The sequence below is a fragment of the Coregonus lavaretus genome, assembly GCF_964263955.1.
Source record: "Coregonus lavaretus genome assembly, chromosome: 11".
Classification (NCBI taxonomy): Eukaryota; Metazoa; Chordata; class Actinopteri; order Salmoniformes; family Salmonidae; genus Coregonus; species Coregonus lavaretus.
The window spans coordinates 43821145-43839518 of NC_139998.1; the positions used below are offsets into that span (position 1 = coordinate 43821145).

Sequence of the window (18374 nt, forward strand, 5' to 3'; positions counted from 1 at the left end):
ACAGTTAGTGAGTGCATACATTTTTCATACTGTCCCCCCGTGGGAATCGAACCCACAGCCCTGGCGTTGCAAGCACCATGCTCTACCAGTATGTAGTGGTAGAGGTGTGGTTGGGAGGGGGGAATATGGTAATAGTGAACTTTTACAACCCGTGAAAGAGACTGGAGTTGCTGGCCCTTGGGAATGTAGAATGTCAAGAGGGTAATGTGGTGTGGGTATTTTAATGCTCATAGCACGCTCTGGGGAGGGTTACGGACTGATGTAAACGGACAAGTGTTGGAGGAACTACTGGATGAGAAAGGGCTTGTGAGTCTTAATGACGGCCGGGGAACCAGGATTGACCCAGTAACTGGAAATGAATCTGCTCTGGATCTTACTTTGATCTCAAGTTCAATGGCAGGCAGATGTAGTTGGGAGGTTTTGGAGGAATCTACAGTGGGTAGTGATCACTATCATATCATGTGTACTGTAGGAATGAGGGTGGAAGATTCAGTAGGAAATGATTTAGGAGATGGATATTTGGGAAAGCGGAGTGGGGTCAGTTTCAGGAGTTGAGTGAACAGGAGTAGTCTCAGGTAGATCTTAATTCGGATATAGAAACAGTCAATAATGGAATAGGAGGAGCAATAGTAGGGGCCGGAAGGCAGGTGATTCCTATGGGTACAGGGGGGAGAAAGAGTAACACAGTCCCATGGTGGAGTGAAGAGTGTAGAGAAGCAGTGAAGAGTAGGAACAGGGCTTTCAGAATGTTGAAAAGGTCCCATAATTACCAGCACCAGATTCAGTATAAACAAGCACAAGCAGTAGTAAGGAGGATCATTAGGACAGCTAAGAGGGAGTATTGGCGCCGGTTCTGTGGAAACATAGGCAGGACCACTCCTGTGGGAGAGGTATGGTGGATGATTAAGAGGATGAGTGGGGTCAGAAGAGATTAGGATCTCCCTGTGCTGAAAAGTGGGGAGATTGTTGCAGTGAGAGATATGGAGAAGGCAGCGATGTTAGCCCAGGCATTTGTGAAGGTGCACAGCTCAAATCATCTGACAGAAGAGGGGCAGCGTGGGAGAGAGAGGGTCAGAGGAGAACATCCTGGGGTCCTGGATCAGAGAGAGATGGTGGGGGATACATTGACTGGCCCTTTTATGTTGGCTGAGATGAAGAGGGCATTAGCTAAAGCTGGGGTAACATCTCCTGGTAAGGATGAGATGTGTTACATCATGATGGCTCATCTCAGTGACACTGCAGTGGGGAAGGTATTGGGCCTTTACAATAAGGTGTGGCAGGAAGCGAAACTGCCTGGTAGTTGGAAGCAGGCGGTAGTGGTGCCAATACGGAAAGACCCTACTAGTCCTTCAAGCTATAGGCCGATAGCGTTGACATCTCACGTATGTAAACTTATGGAAAGGATGATAACGGAAAGACTGACTACTTTCTGGAGAGTAGAGGACTAATGTCACCAGATCAATGTGGGTTCAGGAAAGGCAGGGGAACGATGAATCCTGTACTGTGCCTTGAGTCAGTCATACAGAAGGCACAGGCAAATAAGGAGGTGGTGGTATACTTTTTTTTTGATGTAGCGAAGGCTTATGCTATGATGTGGAAGGAAGGCCTACAGTTGAAGTCGCCAAATAAAAAATAGCCAAATACATTTAAACTCAGTTTTTCACAATTCTTTACATTTAATCCTGGTAAAAATCCCCTGTCTTAGGTCAGTTAGGAGGATCACCACTTTATTTTAAGAATGTGAAATGTCAGAATAATAGTAGAGAAATGATTTATTTCAGCTTTTATTTCTTTCATCACAATCCCAGTGGGTCAGAAGTTTACATACACTCAATTAGTATTTGGTAGCAATGCCTTTAAATTGTTTAACTTGGGTCAAACGTTTTGGGTAGCCTTCCACAAGCTTCCCACAAGAAGTAGGGTGAATTTTGGCCCATTCCTCCTGACAAAGCTGGTGTAACTGAGTCAGGTTTGTAGGCCTCCTTGCTCGCACACGCTTTTTCAGTTCTGCCCACAAAATGTATATAGGATTGAGGTCAGGGCTTTGTGATGGCCACTCCAATACCTTGACTTTGTTGTCCTTAAGCCATTTTGCCACAACTTTGGAAGTATGCTTGGGGTCATTGTCCATTTGGAAGACCCATTTGCGACCAAGCTTTAACTTCCTGACTGATGTCTTGAGATGTTGCTTCAATATATCCACATAATTTTCCTTCCTCATGATGCCATCTATTTTGTGAAGTGCACCAGTCCCTCCTGCAGCAAAGCACCCCCACAGCATGATGCTGCCACCCCCGTGCTTCACGGTTGGGATGGTGTTCTTCGGCTTGCAAGAAACCCCCTTTTTCCTCCAAACATAACGATGGTCATTATGGCCAAACAGTTCTATTTTTGTTTCATCAGACCAGAGGACATTTCTCCAAAAAGTACGATCTTTGTCCACATGTGCAGTTGCAAACCATAGACTGGCTTTTTTATGGCGGTTTTGGAGCAGTGACTTCTTCCTTGCTGAGAGGCCTTTCAGGTTATGTCGATATAGGACTTGTTTTACTGTGGATATAGATCCTTTTGTACCTGTTTCCTCCAGCATCTTCACAAGGTCCTTTGCTGTTGTTCTGGGATTGATTTGCACATTTCGCACCAAAGTACGTTCATCTCTAGGAGACAGAACGCGTCTCCTTCCTGAGCGGTATGACGGCTGCGTGGTCCCATGGTGTTTACACTTGCATTCTATTGTTTGTACAGATGAACATGGTACCTTCAGGAGTTTGGAAATTGCTCCCAAGGATGAACCAGACTTGTGGAGGTCTACAATTTATTTTCTGAGGTCTTGGCTGATTTCTTTTGATTTGACCATGATGTCAAGCAAAGAGGCACTGAGTTTGAAGGTAGGCCTTGAAATACATCCCCAGGTACACCTCCAATTGAGTCAAATTATGTCAATTAGCCTATCAGAAGCTTCTAAAGCCATGACATCATTTTCTGGAATTTTCCAAGCTGTTTAAAGGCACAGTAAACTTAGTGTATGTAAACTTCTGACTCACTGCAATTGTGACACAGTGAGTTATAAGTCTCCCGAGTGGCGCAGTGGTCTAAGGCACTGCATCGCAGTGCTAGCTGTGTCACTAGAGATCCTGGTTCGTATCCAGGCTCTGTCGTAGCCGGCCGCGACTGGGAGACCCATGGGGTGGCGCACAATTGGCCCAGCGTCGTCCAGGGTATGGGAGGAAATGGCCGGCAGGGATGTAGCTCAGCTCGTTTGCAACGCCAGGGTTGTGGGTTCGATTCCCACGGGGGGGCAGTATGATTATTATTTTTTTTTTTATAATGTATGCACTCACTACCTGTAAGTCGCTCTGGATAAGAGCGTCTGCTAAATGACTAAAATGTAAATGTAAATAAGTGAAATAGTCTGTCTGTAAACAATTGTTGGTAAATTACTTGTGTCATGCACAAAGTAGATGTCCTAACCGACTTGCCAAAACTATAGTTTGTTAACAAGAAATTTGTGGAGTGGTTGAAAAACAAGTTTTAATGACTCCAACCTAAGTGTATGTTAACTTCCGACTTCAACTGTACTTATCAAGCTGGATAACATGGGGGTTGGAGGAAGTGTTTTTAACTGGATAAAGGATTTTCGTTTTTCGTTTTGGGCGATCAATACAAGTGAGGGTGGGGAGCTCTATGTCAGAAAGCTATGAGGTAGCTAATGGTACCCCCCAGGGAAGTGTCATTAGTCCTTTGTTGTTCTCTATTATGATTGACGATGTATTCCAGGGTTCTTCAATTCCGGTCATGGAGGGCCGAAACACCTCTGTTTTTCATCCTCTCCTTCTAATCAGGGGTTATTCAGACCTGGGACACCAGGTGAGTGCAATTAACTACCAGGTAGAAATAAAAAACAGAAGTGTTTCGGCCCTCCAGGACCGGAATTGAAGAACCCTGATGTATTCTCTCAGGTGAGACCTAATATTGGGAGGTCATTGTTTGCGGATGATGGAGAGCTGTAGAAGAGAGGGAGAAATATTACCCATAAAGCCAGAAGCGTTCAAGAAGCGATTAGTGAAGTAGAGCAGTGGTCCCTCAGGTGGGGCTTCAAGTTTTCAGTTGAGAAAACACAGACTGTGTTTTTTTCTAGAAGGAAGGTTGGGGAGGAAATATATTTGAAGTTGTATGGAAGGACTCTGGAGAGGGTGGGAGGGTTTAGGTTCCTGGGGGTCTGGTTTGACACTCGAATGACATGGGCGGAGCATATTAACAGAGTAGTTGTCAAAGAAAAGAAAATATTGAATGTGATGCATTACTTTTCAGGAATGGAGTGGGGGGCAGATAGAATGGAGTTGAAAATGATATATATAGCGCTGTTAAGGTAATCAATGGATTATGGAAGTATAGCATATGGATCAGCAGCTCAGACATCTTTAAAAAAGCTAGATGTTATCCAGGCCCAAGCCCTAAGAATATGTTGTGGAGCACTCAGGACCTCCCCGGTGGCAGCGATGCAGGTAGAGTTGGGAGAGATGCTGTTAAAGTTAAGAAGAACAGCTAGCCATGACATATTGGGTAAATCTACAAGAACATAACGTAACACATCTTGCAAAAAAGGTGCTCCTAGAGTGCTGGGAACATGAACGAAATCTGAATATAAGCTTTGGATGGATATGCAATTGCATGGCAAGAGAGATGGGGTTGTTTCGGAGGGAGTTTAGCCCCTCTGTGGTTCTTCCTGCTATCCCACCTTGGTTTCTCCCTCAGCCAATGATAGATCTAGGGTTGCTTGAGAGGGTAAGAGATGTTGAGGAATGAGTAGATTCAGTTGTAAGTGAACATTTAAGAAAACAATACTATGCTTTCTTGAATATATTAATAATAATAATAATAATATGCCATTTAGCAGACGCTTTTATCCAAAGCGACTTATAGTCATATTCATAGCTTTTAGTGTTCCTGAGTTTAAGGTGGCAGTGACGAAAAGAGCAACAGATCATTTATCTGTTTACACAATGGAGTTGTTGGCCATACTATTGGCTGCAGAGTGGGTGGAGGAGGTGAGGCCAGACAGGGTAGTCATCTGCTCTGACTCCTGTGCAGCACTGATGAGCTCATGTGTGTCTCAGAGCAGACATGATGTATTGTATGAGGTTTTGCAGTGCTTGTATAGGGTGAAACAGATGGGGGTATTTGTTATGTTCCTCTGGGTACCAGCTCATGTGGGAGTAGAGGGGAATGAGGAAGTGGATATTATCGCCAAGCAGGCTCTTAAACATCCTAATGTTGAGATGGAATTAAACATTTTAGTCATTTAGCAGACGCTCTTATCCAGAGCGATTTACAGGAGCAATTAGGGTTAAGTGCCTTGCTTAAGGGCACATCGACAGATTTTTCACCTAGTCGGCTCGGGGATTAGAACCAGCGACCGTTACTGGCACAACGCTCTTACCCACTAAGCTACCTTACTGTCAATCAGTAAAGCAGAAGCCCAGGGGTTAATAAGAACAGTGGTTAAAAATATGTGGCAGGAGTTGTGGAACAGGGAGAGTAAGGGAAGACACCTGTATAAGATCCAGGAAAAGGTGGGGGCAGGGAGGTCCTCAGGCCGAGAGAGAAGGGAGGAAAGTGTAGTCACAAGGCTGAGACTGGGTTGAAGAGCCAGGATTAAGTGAACTGCTGGGGAAATCTTCAGGGGATGTAGTATTTCATTATGTATTTCGTTTCCTTAGGGAGACGAGATTATTGGGTAGGATTTAGACCTTCACTGTCTCTGGTCCACACTCCAGTCTAGTTTGTGGCGGTAATGCGCCTTAAAGTTGGTTGCCAACCGCCATATAAAATCCACAGAAGAAGAAGAATCATCATCATCATCCACAACAACGAAGATGTCGGATCAATACGCCACTGTCCAGAGTGGCTCCCTGAAATTGAAAGGGATTGGAGTTGTTTCCGCAGGTAAAAAGTATGTATTTCATGTTATTATTACTTATAAGTCAATGTGCTCTAAAAGTTGTCCACACCTATGTATCTCTTTCACCTGGGACGTGAAAGAGTAGCTAGCTCTCTGTCCCTATAAACCAGCTAAGTTAGCTAACCAGCTAAAGTTAGCTTAGCTACAAGCACACATGGTAACAACAGCAACATCATCGGTTGTTCACTGTAAATTGTTACATACGTAGCTAGTGTCAGCCTACTCAAATTCATGTAGCTTTAAGTGCAAGTAAACAGACATCTACTATTTGCTTCAAACCTTTAGCTGTCGTAACTATGTAACGTTAGCTAACTAGTTAGCTACCTTGCTAGCTTCTCATCAACAGCCTTTCATATACTGGCATTATTTTACTATTTTAGAAAGAAGAAGAAGGACAAGGAGAAGAAGCAACGTTTGGAGCAGCAAATTAATACAAATCGAAACGAAGAGGAGGAGACCAAGAGTGGATACATTGACAAAAGAACACCAGCTCAAATCGCATTTGACAAGATGCAAGAGAAGAGGGTAATCCTCATTGTCCTAAATGTATTGTCCAATTGATGTTAAAGCACTGACATAGAGACAATGTAGGTCATGTGATGAAATAATTAATTCCAGTTTACAATACCATTATTCACCCCCACCTTTTCAATTTCTTTCAGCAAATGGAGAGGATTTTGAACAAAGCAGAAAAAACTCACAAGCGGAGAGTTGAGGTAAGACCTTTATTATTTGATGCATTTACTGTAATTCAGAAAGTACGCTTGGAGAAATTTGAGTTCTACAAACCCCTGGCATACTATAAACAACAGTATTTTTGTTGTATTTCAGGATTTCAACCGTCACCTGGACAGCCTGACAGAACATTACGATATTCCTAAAGTCAGCTGGACCAAATGAAGAGGACTCCAGGATCACTTTTATTTTAGAATATGCTTTAGAAGTTCCCTTTATGGCGGTTGTGATCCATGATCTGAGCGCACTCTGACACTCCAGAGTGAATTTACGAACACACCCTTTGTGTGAATACATTTTGGTTCCATATGCTGAATTATACTAGATTACACAGGAATGCTGTTGTAATCATGTGTATTTTATTAAAGTTAGTTACTTTTCCTTGTCTCTTGAAATTCACTCATTTATACACCTTAATATTGATTACGTTAGTATTGGATGTGTGCAGTTAATTTCTGTAAAGATTGTACAAAGAGATTTAAATTGAAACGCATCAGATAGATGGCATTTTCCACAGGCCCAACTGCAGAGCCTTCTATTTGTAAAGTAGAGGCATAGAGATCCTATTAAATTATTATTATTCCTAATTCTATGAGTAGATGGCTGAGCTCTGGGCCCATGGCCACAAATCGTAGGAGTAGACGTGCTGATCTAATGAATACGATTATATTGACAGATCCTTGATCAGCACTCCTATTCTGAAACGCTTTGTGTATATGGCCCCTGGTCTCTTATACCACCACATGCATAAGTAAGTACAGTGTAGTCTCTACATATATTAATTTGTAATAGAAAACAATATGGACCAAATTATATCTAAATATGTACGAATGAGACATTTGTGTTGGGAAAAGGCGGTGACAGCTTCCCGGAAGTGGAGCATATAACGTTTTGTGTCTTCTGGTTTGTGAAGTGACGTGTGCACAAAACCCGGTCTATGGTAGCGAAGAACACTTAGCACTCCTAGTTGGATGCTACCGTACCGCTACATACTTTTATATTGTAATATTTAGATATTATAAATATATTTCTCACCGTTACCAACTCGTAGTAAGTTACGGCAAGCTAGAAGCAAAATGTCAGCAAGTGCGGTTTACGTGTTAGACCTCAAAGGCAAGGTAAGAGGACAGGACATATCTGGGTTAGCTAACGTTAGCTAGCAATCTAAATAAAATATGTTTCACATAAAAAAATGTCGCTACTAATGCATCGCACAATTTGATGAAGAAATTACAAGATAAAGCTAGCTACTTTACGTTCTAAGAAAAATATAGAGTATTGAATTTGAGAGCTTGATGTTGACACGGGAAAGTAGTGATGGGAAACCGAGGCTTTCTGAAGCCTTAGGGGCTTTCACCAAATTGTGCCGAAAAAAGGTTCATTACTCGGAGTTTTGAACACAATTGACATTAGTGATGATCGTCGGTGCCTGGCGCGCCGGTTCGAGTATGAAAAAAAAAAGTATTAAAATGTATGCACTCACTACTGTAAATCGCTCTGGATGAGAGCGTCTGCTAAATGTCTAAAATGTAAATTATATCTGTTGGTCAGCAATGAAAAGTAGCGTGTGATGTTTTATATATACGTTTTTTCCACACTATTCATCAAATTTCAATGGCGCAGCGGTTAGTCGCTAGTCTTCGTAGTAGGCAGTTACCATTGCATTGCAGATTAGCAATTTATATCATGCTTCCCTTTTTTTGCTGTCAGAAACGGAATCTATGGCATTATGTAAGATCCTTAAGACAGAAGCTTATACTTTACTCACTAAAATTAAATGTTTAAAGCTGCAATATGTTGGTTTTTGGAAGACCAACCAAATTCGCATAGAAAAGTCTTATAGATCTGTCATTCTCATTGAAAGCAAGTAAGACGAGGTAGATCTGTTCTATGTGTGCTATTTCTATGCTCCCCAGTCTTAAGTTTCGTTTATGCTTTTTTTTAACTTTCGGTTTTGTACCCCAGCTTAAAACAGCTGAAAATACAATATTTTTGATTATGGAAAATATATTTCACAGCGGTTTAGATGGTAAAATATATGGAAAATGTATGCACTCACTAACTGTAAGTCGCTCTGGATAAGAGCGTCTGCTAAATGACTAAAATGTACAATGATTCTCTACACTATACTTGCCTGTTTTGTCACAAAAACTAAAATTAGGTGACCTATTAGAATTTTTACAACCAGGAAGTAGCGGAGCAATTTCTGCATTGGGCATTTTTAAGTAACAATGTGCAGAAACTGTGGTGTCACATAAAACGATTCAAAAAATAATATGCCTTCGCCCCCATTCCCTGTCATCTGAGTGTTCTGGTCCCCGAGACCCTGTGACTCTACCTGCTGAGCTATCGTTCAGCTGACGCTACATGAAAAAATCCTAACTATATACAGTACCAGTCAAAACTTTGAACACACCTACTCATTCCAGGGTTTTTCTTTATTTTTACTATTTTCTACATTGTAGAATAATAGTGAAGACATCAAAACGATGAAATAACACATGGAATCATGTAGTAACCCAAAAAGTGTTAAACAAAAATATATTTTATATTTGAGATTCTTCAAATAGCAACCCCTTTGCCTTAAGACAGCTTTGCACACTCTTGGCATTCTCTCAACCAGCTTCATGAGGTGGTCACCTGGAATGCATTTCAATTAACAGGTGTGCCTTGTTAAAAGTTAATTTGTGGAATTTATTTCCTTCTTAATGCGTTTGAGCCAATCAGTTGTGTTGTGACAAGGTAGGGTTGGTATACAGATGCTAGCCCTAATTGGTAAAAGAACAAGTTCATATTATGGCAAGAACAGCTCAAATAAGCAAAGAGAAACGACAGTCCATCATTACGTTAAGACATGAAGGTCAGTCAATACGGAAAATGTCAAGAACTTTGAAGGTTTCTTCAAGTGCAGTCACAAAAACCACTGGCTCCCATGAGGACCACCACAGGAATGGAAGACCCAGAGTTACCTCTGCTGCAGAGGATAAGTTCATTAGAGTTACCAGCCTCAGAAATTCCAGCCAAAATAAATGCTTCAGACGTCAGGTAACAGACACATCTCAACACCAAGTGTTCAGAGGAGACTGCGTGATTCAGGCCTTCAAGGTCAAATTGCTGCAAAGAAACCACTACTAAAGGACACCAATAATAAGAAGAGACTTGCTTGGGCCAAGAAACACGAGCAATGGACATTAGACTGGTGGAAATCTGTCCTTTGGTCTAATGAGTCCAAATTTGAGATTTTTGGTTCCAAGTAGGTGAACGGATGATCTCTGCATGTGTGGTTCCCACTGTGAAGCATGGAGGAGGAGGTGCGATGATGTGGGGGTGCTTTGCTGGTGACACTGTCAGTGATTTATTTAGAATTCAAGGCACACTTAACCAGCATGGCTACCACAGTATTCTGCAGCAATACGCCATCCCATCTGGTTTGCGCTTAGTGGGACTATCATTTGTTTTTCAACAGGACAATGACCCAACACACTTCCAGGCTGTGTAAGGGCTATTTTACCAAGAAGGAGAGTGATGGAGTGCTGCATCAGATGACCTGGCCTCCACAATCCCCCGACCTCAACCCAATTGAGATGGTTTGGGATGAGTTGGACCGCAGAGTGAAGGAAAAGCAGCCAACAAGTTCTCAGCATATGTGGGAACTCCTTCAAGACTGTTGGAAAAGCATTCCAGGTGAAGCTGGTTGAGAGAATGCCAAGAGTGTGCAAAGCTGTCATGAAGGCAAAGGGTGGCTATTTGAAGAATTTCAAATCTCGAATATATTTTGATTTGTTTAACACTTTGTTGGTTACTACATGATTCCATATGTGTTATTTCATAGTTTTGATGTCTTCACTATTAGTATACAATGTAGAAAATAGTATAAATAAAGAAAAACCCTTGAATTATTAGGTGTGTCCAAACCTTTGACTGGTACTGTACATAGTAAGTATGGTGTCCAGTAGAGATCCGTGTTTGAAAGCAGCTTGGATCAGTGGGATCTCGCCGTTTGGAACACACGTTTGAAAAACCACGTAATCAACGAAGCTTCGGACGTCATTGATCACGTGATAATGTTCATTTTCAAACGAGCATCGGTACATTGTGTCGGATCAGTAGTGCTTTGAAAACTGCAGGAAAGTAACGTTACTTAGCTAGCTAGCTACCCCACCAGCTGGACTGGTTTTGGATGGACTGGTTCAATGGATCACGTGATGCATTAAGGACAAATTCTACATGATGATGATTATGATAATGGTGGTGGTCTTATGAACAGTAGGCTGTATTACAACATTTACATTTTAGTCATTTTAGCAGACGCTCTTATCCAGAGCGACTTACAGTTAGCGCATACATTATTTTATCGAACCCACAACCCTGGCGTTGCAAACGCCATGCTCTACCAACTGAGCTACATCCCTGCCGTCCATTCCCTCCCCTACCCTGGACGACGCTGGGCCAAATGTGCGCCGCCCCATGGGTCTCCCGGTCGCGGCCGGCTACAAGCCTGACGAGAGCCATTACTTTCCATGGTTGTCATCATGATCACCAACAGTTTCCCCCATCCAAAGGCCTGTTTGAGGATGCGAACATACACTCAGTGGCCAGTTTATTAGGTACACACATCTAGTACCGGGTCGGACCCCCCTTTGCCTCCAGAACAGCCGGAATTCTTCGGGACATGGAAACGTTGCTCAATTGGTATCACGGCACCTAACTTGTGCCAGAAAAACATTCCCCAAACCATTACACCACCGTGATCAGCATGTACCGTTGAGACCGCCAGGATGAGGCCATGGACTCATGCTGCTTACGCCAAATCCTGACTCTGCCATCAGCATGACGCAACAGGAACTGGAATTCGTTGGGCCACTCCTCAATTGTCCAATGTTTGTGATCGCGTGCACACTGGAGTCGCTTTTTCTTGTTTTTGCTGATAGGAGTGGAACCCGGTATGGTCCTCTGCTGCAATAGCCCATCCGTGACAAGGACCGGCGAGTTGTGCCTTCCGAGATGCCGTTCTGCACACTACTGTTGTACTGCGCCTGTTTGTGGGCCGCCTGTTAGCTTGCAAGCGTCTTGCCATTCTCCTTCAACCTCTCGTCAATTAGCTGTTTTCACCCACAGGACTGCTGATGACTGGATGTTTTTTGATTGTTGCACCATTCTCAGTAAACTATAGACACTGTTGCGCGTGAAAATATACTGGAACTGGCGCGCCTGGCACCGACGATCATACCACGCTCAGTCACTTAGGTCACTCGCTTTGCCCATTCTAACGTTCAATCGAACAGTAACTGAATGCCTCGATGCCTGCTTTTTATAGCAAGCCACGGCCACGTGACTCACTGTACATAGGAGCTAACTATTTGAACAGGGTAGTGTGCCTAATAAACTGGCCACTGAGTGTATGTTAAGGCTCAAATGCATAGTCCAGTTATGATGAGCCATGTAGATTTTTGTGTTCCATATCAAGGACACTTGAAGATATGAATACATTGCCAGTGATGCCAGTTCAGGATGTCGTCAGGAGACACAGGCCATGTAGATGTCCTAACATGGAGGATAGAGAAGGGGAGAGTAAGTTCCTGTTGATTTGTTTCACCTTTTCAGGTTCTGGTCTGCCGTAACTACAGAGGAGATGTGGACATGTCAGAGATTGAGCACTTTATGCCCATCCTCATGGACAGAGAGGAAGAGGGCAACTTATCCCCTATCCTGGCCCACGGAGGGGTCCGCTTCATGTGGATCAAACACAACAACCTGTACCGTATCCTTACTGCCACTCACTCAGCCTCTCACAAATGTGTTTACAACTACTGCTTCAGTATTCCTTTGCCTTTCCAATATTAGAGCCCCCAATACGAATGGGGAAATTGTACTTATCTTGCTCTGGGTAAAAGGGAGAGTGATGATTGCTTAGGTCAAATATACTACTACTCCCTGAGAGCTCACACAATGGATAGGATCACTTCCTGCAAATTCCACTTTCAGTTCATTCTCAAACTGACCACTTTTTTCAGGTAGATAGAATTCAGCTCATGTTTGTTTTACTTATCAGCCCCACATCAACTTCACCTTAACATATTTTCAATCAGTTGTAGCAACGTCTAAGAAAAATGCTTGTGTCTCATTGGTCTTCTCTTTCCTCTACAAAATTATTCAGGTGAGTTGCATATTTTGTCTATTTTATGGTCTAAAATGGTGTCCAGTAGAGTGTTGACTATGGAGGGTGATGAAAATCGTAGTCTTATTTGTCCAATTATTACCCATAGGTTATTATTACAGATGATTAACTGGTAAGAAATGTGTTATAGCTAGTCTTTGAATTATATGAAGCACTGCTACCAACTTCATGAGAAAATGCAGCGGGGTAACTTTACTCAAGTCTTTTGTCTCTTCAGGTTTTCTCAGAGTATTTTAAGGAGTTGGAAGAGGAGAGTATCAGAGATAACTTTGTCATAATCTATGAGTTGATGGATGAGCTGATGGACTTTGGCTACCCCCAGACTACTGACAGCAAGATCCTTCAAGAGTGAATATCCTATCCAGCCCTTAATCAGTCTACAAAACTCTGTACAAACCTATGTTTAGCTTCCATTAAACATTTTCAAATTCCTCCAAGTTAAAGATAAGATACGTAGTGATCTACAGTACTGTATGTACCGTATATCTTGAATTTCACCCAAACACCCAGTATGGCTGCAGACAGACAGTCTCTCTCACTGTTGTCCTATCCTCTCAACCTGTCCGTCTCTGTTGGTTTGTAGGTACATCACCCAAGAGGGGCACAAGCTGGACACGGGGGGCCCGCGTCCCCCTGCCACCGTCACCAACGCCGTGTCCTGGAGGTCAGAGGGCATCAAGTACAGGAAGAACGAAGTCTTCCTGGACGTCATCGAGTCTGTTAATCTTCTGGTGAGGCGCCTTGTCACGTCGTGTTCTAACACTCCCCTCTCTCTAATACAGTCGTGGCTTGCAATGTTTATTTTTGTTTATGACAAAATGATTCAGTGTTTTATTGAGATACTGTCAACCATTTGAACTTAGACACATTTCTGCAATTGTTGTAAAAGGTCTGATACTTCTCCCCCTTTTCTCTTGTATGTGCAGGTCAGTGCGAATGGTAACGTGCTGCGCAGTGAGATCGTGGGCTCCATCAAGATGCGTGTGTTCCTGTCAGGGATGCCTGAGCTGCGTCTGGGGCTCAACGACAAAGTTCTCTTTGAGAACACTGGCCGTGAGTTCCTCTGCACTGTTTGTCACTGTGGATGGGTTACAGTTCAGTTAAAAGACAAATGCATGTAGATTTCAAAGCTGTTTCTGTGTGTATTTTCAGCCCTGACTTTATACACTTAGCCTTTTGCTCACAATTTCCCATAGACATCATTGCATGATTTGCAAGAAAGTTGGAGTTGTGTGCACACATATCCCAAGTCAGGATTCAGCTCTTACCTCTAATCTATTTCAATTACAAACATAGCTTTAATTTTTCTCATAACTGTACTTGTACCAAGTCCAATCCTCTCATGCCCTCTCCAACTCTCCATCTTTCTCTGTTGCTGTGCTCATCACAGGAGGGAAGAGTAAATCAGTGGAGCTGGAGGACACAAAGTTCCACCAGTGTGTGCGTCTGTCCCGCTTTGAGAATGACCGCACCATCTCTTTCATTCCTCCTGACGGAGAGTTTGAGCTCATGTCCTACCGCCTCAACACACACGTATGTACTGTATCAGAGAAAGGCCAGTTTAATTGTATAAGATGGGCTTGTCATTATAGTTCGGTTTTCCGGACAAAGATTAAGTATAGTCTTAGACTAATAATGGCGATTTTCCATTGAAATGCCTTCAAACCTATGTTTAATGGATATTCTCCATGGAAAGGGCTTTAATAAATATAGCTGCGAGCAGCAATGAACAGGATTCACAGGATGACAGAAAGGACACATGATCAGTTGGATAGCAAGCACTCTATCATGTTTATGTGCAATCAGTGAAAGCACTATCTCCCTTCATGTGCAATCTTCCTTTATGTGCAGTCAGTGATAGCATTACCATGTTGATTTAAATCTGTTGGTACACACCACATTAGCGTTCCAAAATACTTCAATACACTCTCACGACTGTAATACGCTGACTGCGCAAGTGGCATGACTTCCGGTTTCTCATTTTACAGAATAAAATATCCACTTTTCACTACGTTCAGACCACATAATAGGACAACAGTGTGATTATACAGATATACTACTCACAATATTTAACATTGTTTGTCTGCATAATTTAAATCTAACATTCATTTGCATGAGACAAAGTCCACTTGATCTACAGTTATTGCTCTAGGATCCTATGGTGCAACTGGTGCCAATGACATCTGTAGTGCCACCAACTGGTCTGGTGCAACCATCTAAGGTTGCAGTGACTTTATATTCACACAGCTTCTTATATTCACACAGACATATACATAAGGTTTACATTCCAAATGTAATTGCCCCATGTTCATCGGTTCAGTTCTAGTAGCCAGGGTTTGCCCATGATTGAATCATCTACAGGGCTTGACATTAACTTTTTTTGGCACTTGTCCTTTGGACAAGTAGGACAGATATTTTTTTGGTACTTGTCTGAAAGCTAGAGTCTGTAACACCATGGGCCAAAAAAGATGACTGAAAATTGTTGTATGATGCAAGGAACCACTGCCAAGAGCTGGGTGATATATAAACTCAGCAAAAAAAGAAACGTCCTCTCACTGTCAACTGTGTTTATTTTCAGCAAACTTAACGTGTAAATATTTGTATGAACATAAGATTCAACAACTGAGACATAAACTGAACAAGTTCCACAGACATGTGACTAACATAAATGGAATAATGTGTCCCTGAACAAAGGGGGGGTCAAAATCAAAAGTAACAGTCAGTATCTGGTATGGCCACCAGCTGCATTAAGTACTGCAGTGCATCTCCTCCTCATGGACTGCACCAGATTTGCCAGTTCTTGCTGTGAGATGTTACCCCACTCTTCCACCAAGGCACCTGCAAGTTCCCAGACATTTCTGGGGGGAATGGCCCTAGCCCTCACCCTCCGATCCAACAGGTCCCAGACGTGCTCAATGGGATTGAGATCCGGGCTCTTCGCTGGACATGGCAGAACACTGACATTCCTGTCTTGCAGGAAATCACGCACAGAACGAGCAGTATAGCTGGTGGCATTGTCATGCTGGAGGGTCATGTCAGGATGAGCCTGCAGGAAGGGTACCACATGAGGGAGGAGGATGTCTTCCCTGTAACGCACAGCATTGAGATTGCCTGCGATGACAACAAGCTCAGTCCGATGATGCTGTGACACACCGCCCCAGACCATGACGGACCCTCCACCTCCAAATCGATCCCGCTCCAGAGTACAGGCCTCGGTGTAACGCTCATTCCTTCGACGATAAACGCGAATCCGACCATCACCCCGGGTGAGACAAAACCGCGACTTGTCAGTGAAGAGCACTTTTTGCCAGTCCTGTCTGGTCCAGCGACGGTGGATTTGTTCCCATAGGCGACGTTGTTGCCGGTGATGTCTGGTGAGGACCTGCCTTACAACAGGCCTACAAGCCCTCAGTCCAGCCTCTCTCAGCCTATTGCGGACAGTCTGAGCACTGATGGAGGGATTGTGCGTTCCTGGTGTAACTCGGGCAGTTGTTGTTGCCATCCTGTACCTGTCCCGCAGGTGTGATGTTCGGATATACCGATCCTGTGCAGGTGTTGTTACACGTGGTCTGCCACTGCGAGGATGATCAGCTGTCCGTCCTGTCTCCCTGTAGCGCTGTCTTAGGCATCTCACAGTACGGATATTGCAATTTATTGCCCTGGCCACATCTGTAGTCCTCATGCCTCCTTGCAGCACATTCACGCAGATGAGCAGGGACCCTGGGCATCTTTCTTTTGGTGTTTTTCAGAGTCAGTAGAAAGGCCTCTTTAGTGTCCTAAGTTTTCATAACTGTGACCTTAATTGCCTACCGTCTGTAAGCTGTTAGTGTCTTAACGACCGTTCCACAGGTGCATGTTCATTAATTGATTATGGTTCATTGAACAAGCATGGGAAACAGTGTTTAAACCCTTTACAATGAAGATCTGTGAAGTTATTTGGATTTTTACTAATTATCTTTGAAAGACAGGGTCCTGAAAAAGGGACGTTTCTTTTTTTGCTGAGTTTAGTTAGCTTTTAGCGAGTTGAAAAGCACAGCACGTGCGTCAAGTACGGAAAATGCGTGCTAGACATCCGGCTAAAACTAAATGCATATGCATCTAGTGGACAGTAGAAACATCGGGCATGAGTGAGAGAGGGCAACGAAACAGGGACAGGGCAGTTACAGAACATAGGATATGACGTTAATACATGCTGCTAATTTCTAAATAGTTAAATACCAAGATAACTAGCCAGACGAGGGTACACAAAATGTTTTGAATTGGCAATGTAGTTAACATGATTTATTTTATAGGCTAGCTTACCAGCTGATGCAATGTCTCCCCCTCTTCTTGAGCAACCGCTTCCTCAAATTTTCATGACCACACAAATCCTGTTTGCTGACCATAAAATCAGTTATAACTGGGAAAGTAACTCACTAACTAGCATAGAATATTGACAATTGCACGTGTCTACACACGGCTCTAGATTTGGATTCTAACCCGCTGGCTCATGAAGCCCCCATGAGCTCCCGAGTCTAGAAGCAGTCTAGCTAACATGTTAGCTAGATAGCTAAATGCTAATTCTGTTTTACAAGAAAACGGCTGAGATGACTCAAACACTGTAGCTAGCTAGCAAGACCTCCTCTGCGACAATGTTATAGGGGCACGGGAATGTTAGATTAGTCTTTTAATTTTAAGTTAACTGTCATTGAAGTTGGTGGTTACTACTGGTTTCAGATGGTGACAAAAACTGTCCGCCATGTTTGGTGTTTTGGTAAGGGCTCGGCGTAACGTCACTCCCCCAAGCCTCAACCAATCACCCAAATGATATCAATGACTTTGCCTCCGGAAAGGATATTTAGTGACTGGATATACTACAGTGAGGGGAAAAAGTATTTGATCCCCTGCTGATTTTGTACGTTTGCCCACTGACAAAGACATGATCAGTCTATAATTTGAATGGTAGGTTTATTTGAACAGTGAGAGACAGAATAACAACAAAAAATCCAGAAAAACGCATGTCAAAAATGTTCTAAATATATTTGCATTTTAATGAGGGAAATAAGTAAAACATGACTTAGTACTTGGTGGCAAAACCCTTGTTGGCAATCACAGAGGTCAGACGTTTCTTGTAGTTGGCCACCAGGTTTGCACACATCTCAGGGGGGATTTTGTTCCACTCCTCTTTGCAGATCTTCTCCAAGTCATTAAGGTTTTCAGCTCCCTCCACAGATTTTCTATGGGATTAAGGTCTGGAGACTGGCTAGGCCACTCCAGGACCTTAATGTGCTTCTTCTTGAGCCACTCCTTTGTTGCCTTGGCCGTGTGTTTTGGGTCATTGTCATGCTGGAATACCCATCCACGACCCATTTTCAATGCCCTGGCTGAGGGAAGGAGGTTCTCACCCAAGATTTGACGGTACATGGCCCCGTCCATCGTCCCTTTGATGCGGTGAAGTTGTCCTGTCCCCTTAGCAGAAAAACACCCCCAAAGCATAATGTTTCCACCTTCATGTTTGAC

The 18374-nt window shown here is 43.1% G+C and overlaps 2 protein-coding genes across 2 annotated transcripts in view; both read left to right on the forward strand.

Annotated features, from left to right (window-relative positions):
* The first annotated feature begins 5840 nt into the window (after positions 1-5840).
* LOC311137112 (protein FAM32A-like) lies at positions 5841-7077 on the forward strand. The gene is made up of 4 exons (XM_084171451.1): positions 5841-5953; positions 6343-6487; positions 6625-6678; positions 6794-7077. Exons 1-4 carry the CDS (start codon positions 5877-5879, stop codon positions 6860-6862), a joined length of 345 nt encoding a protein of 114 aa, XP_084027577.1. The 5' UTR covers positions 5841-5876; the 3' UTR covers positions 6863-7077.
* Positions 7078-7606: 529 nt separating this feature from the next.
* LOC311137733 (AP-1 complex subunit mu-1) overlaps positions 7607-18374 on the forward strand; it is a 37181-nt gene continuing 26413 nt past the window's right edge. The window contains exons 1-7 of the mRNA XM_084172298.1: positions 7607-7815; positions 12302-12458; positions 12787-12854; positions 13093-13223; positions 13459-13606; positions 13802-13928; positions 14266-14408. Of these exons, the coding sequence (XP_084028424.1) occupies positions 7774-7815; positions 12302-12458; positions 12787-12854; positions 13093-13223; positions 13459-13606; positions 13802-13928; positions 14266-14408 (816 nt within the window). The 5' untranslated portion in view covers positions 7607-7773. The remainder of the gene's footprint in view (positions 7816-12301; positions 12459-12786; positions 12855-13092; positions 13224-13458; positions 13607-13801; positions 13929-14265; positions 14409-18374) is intronic.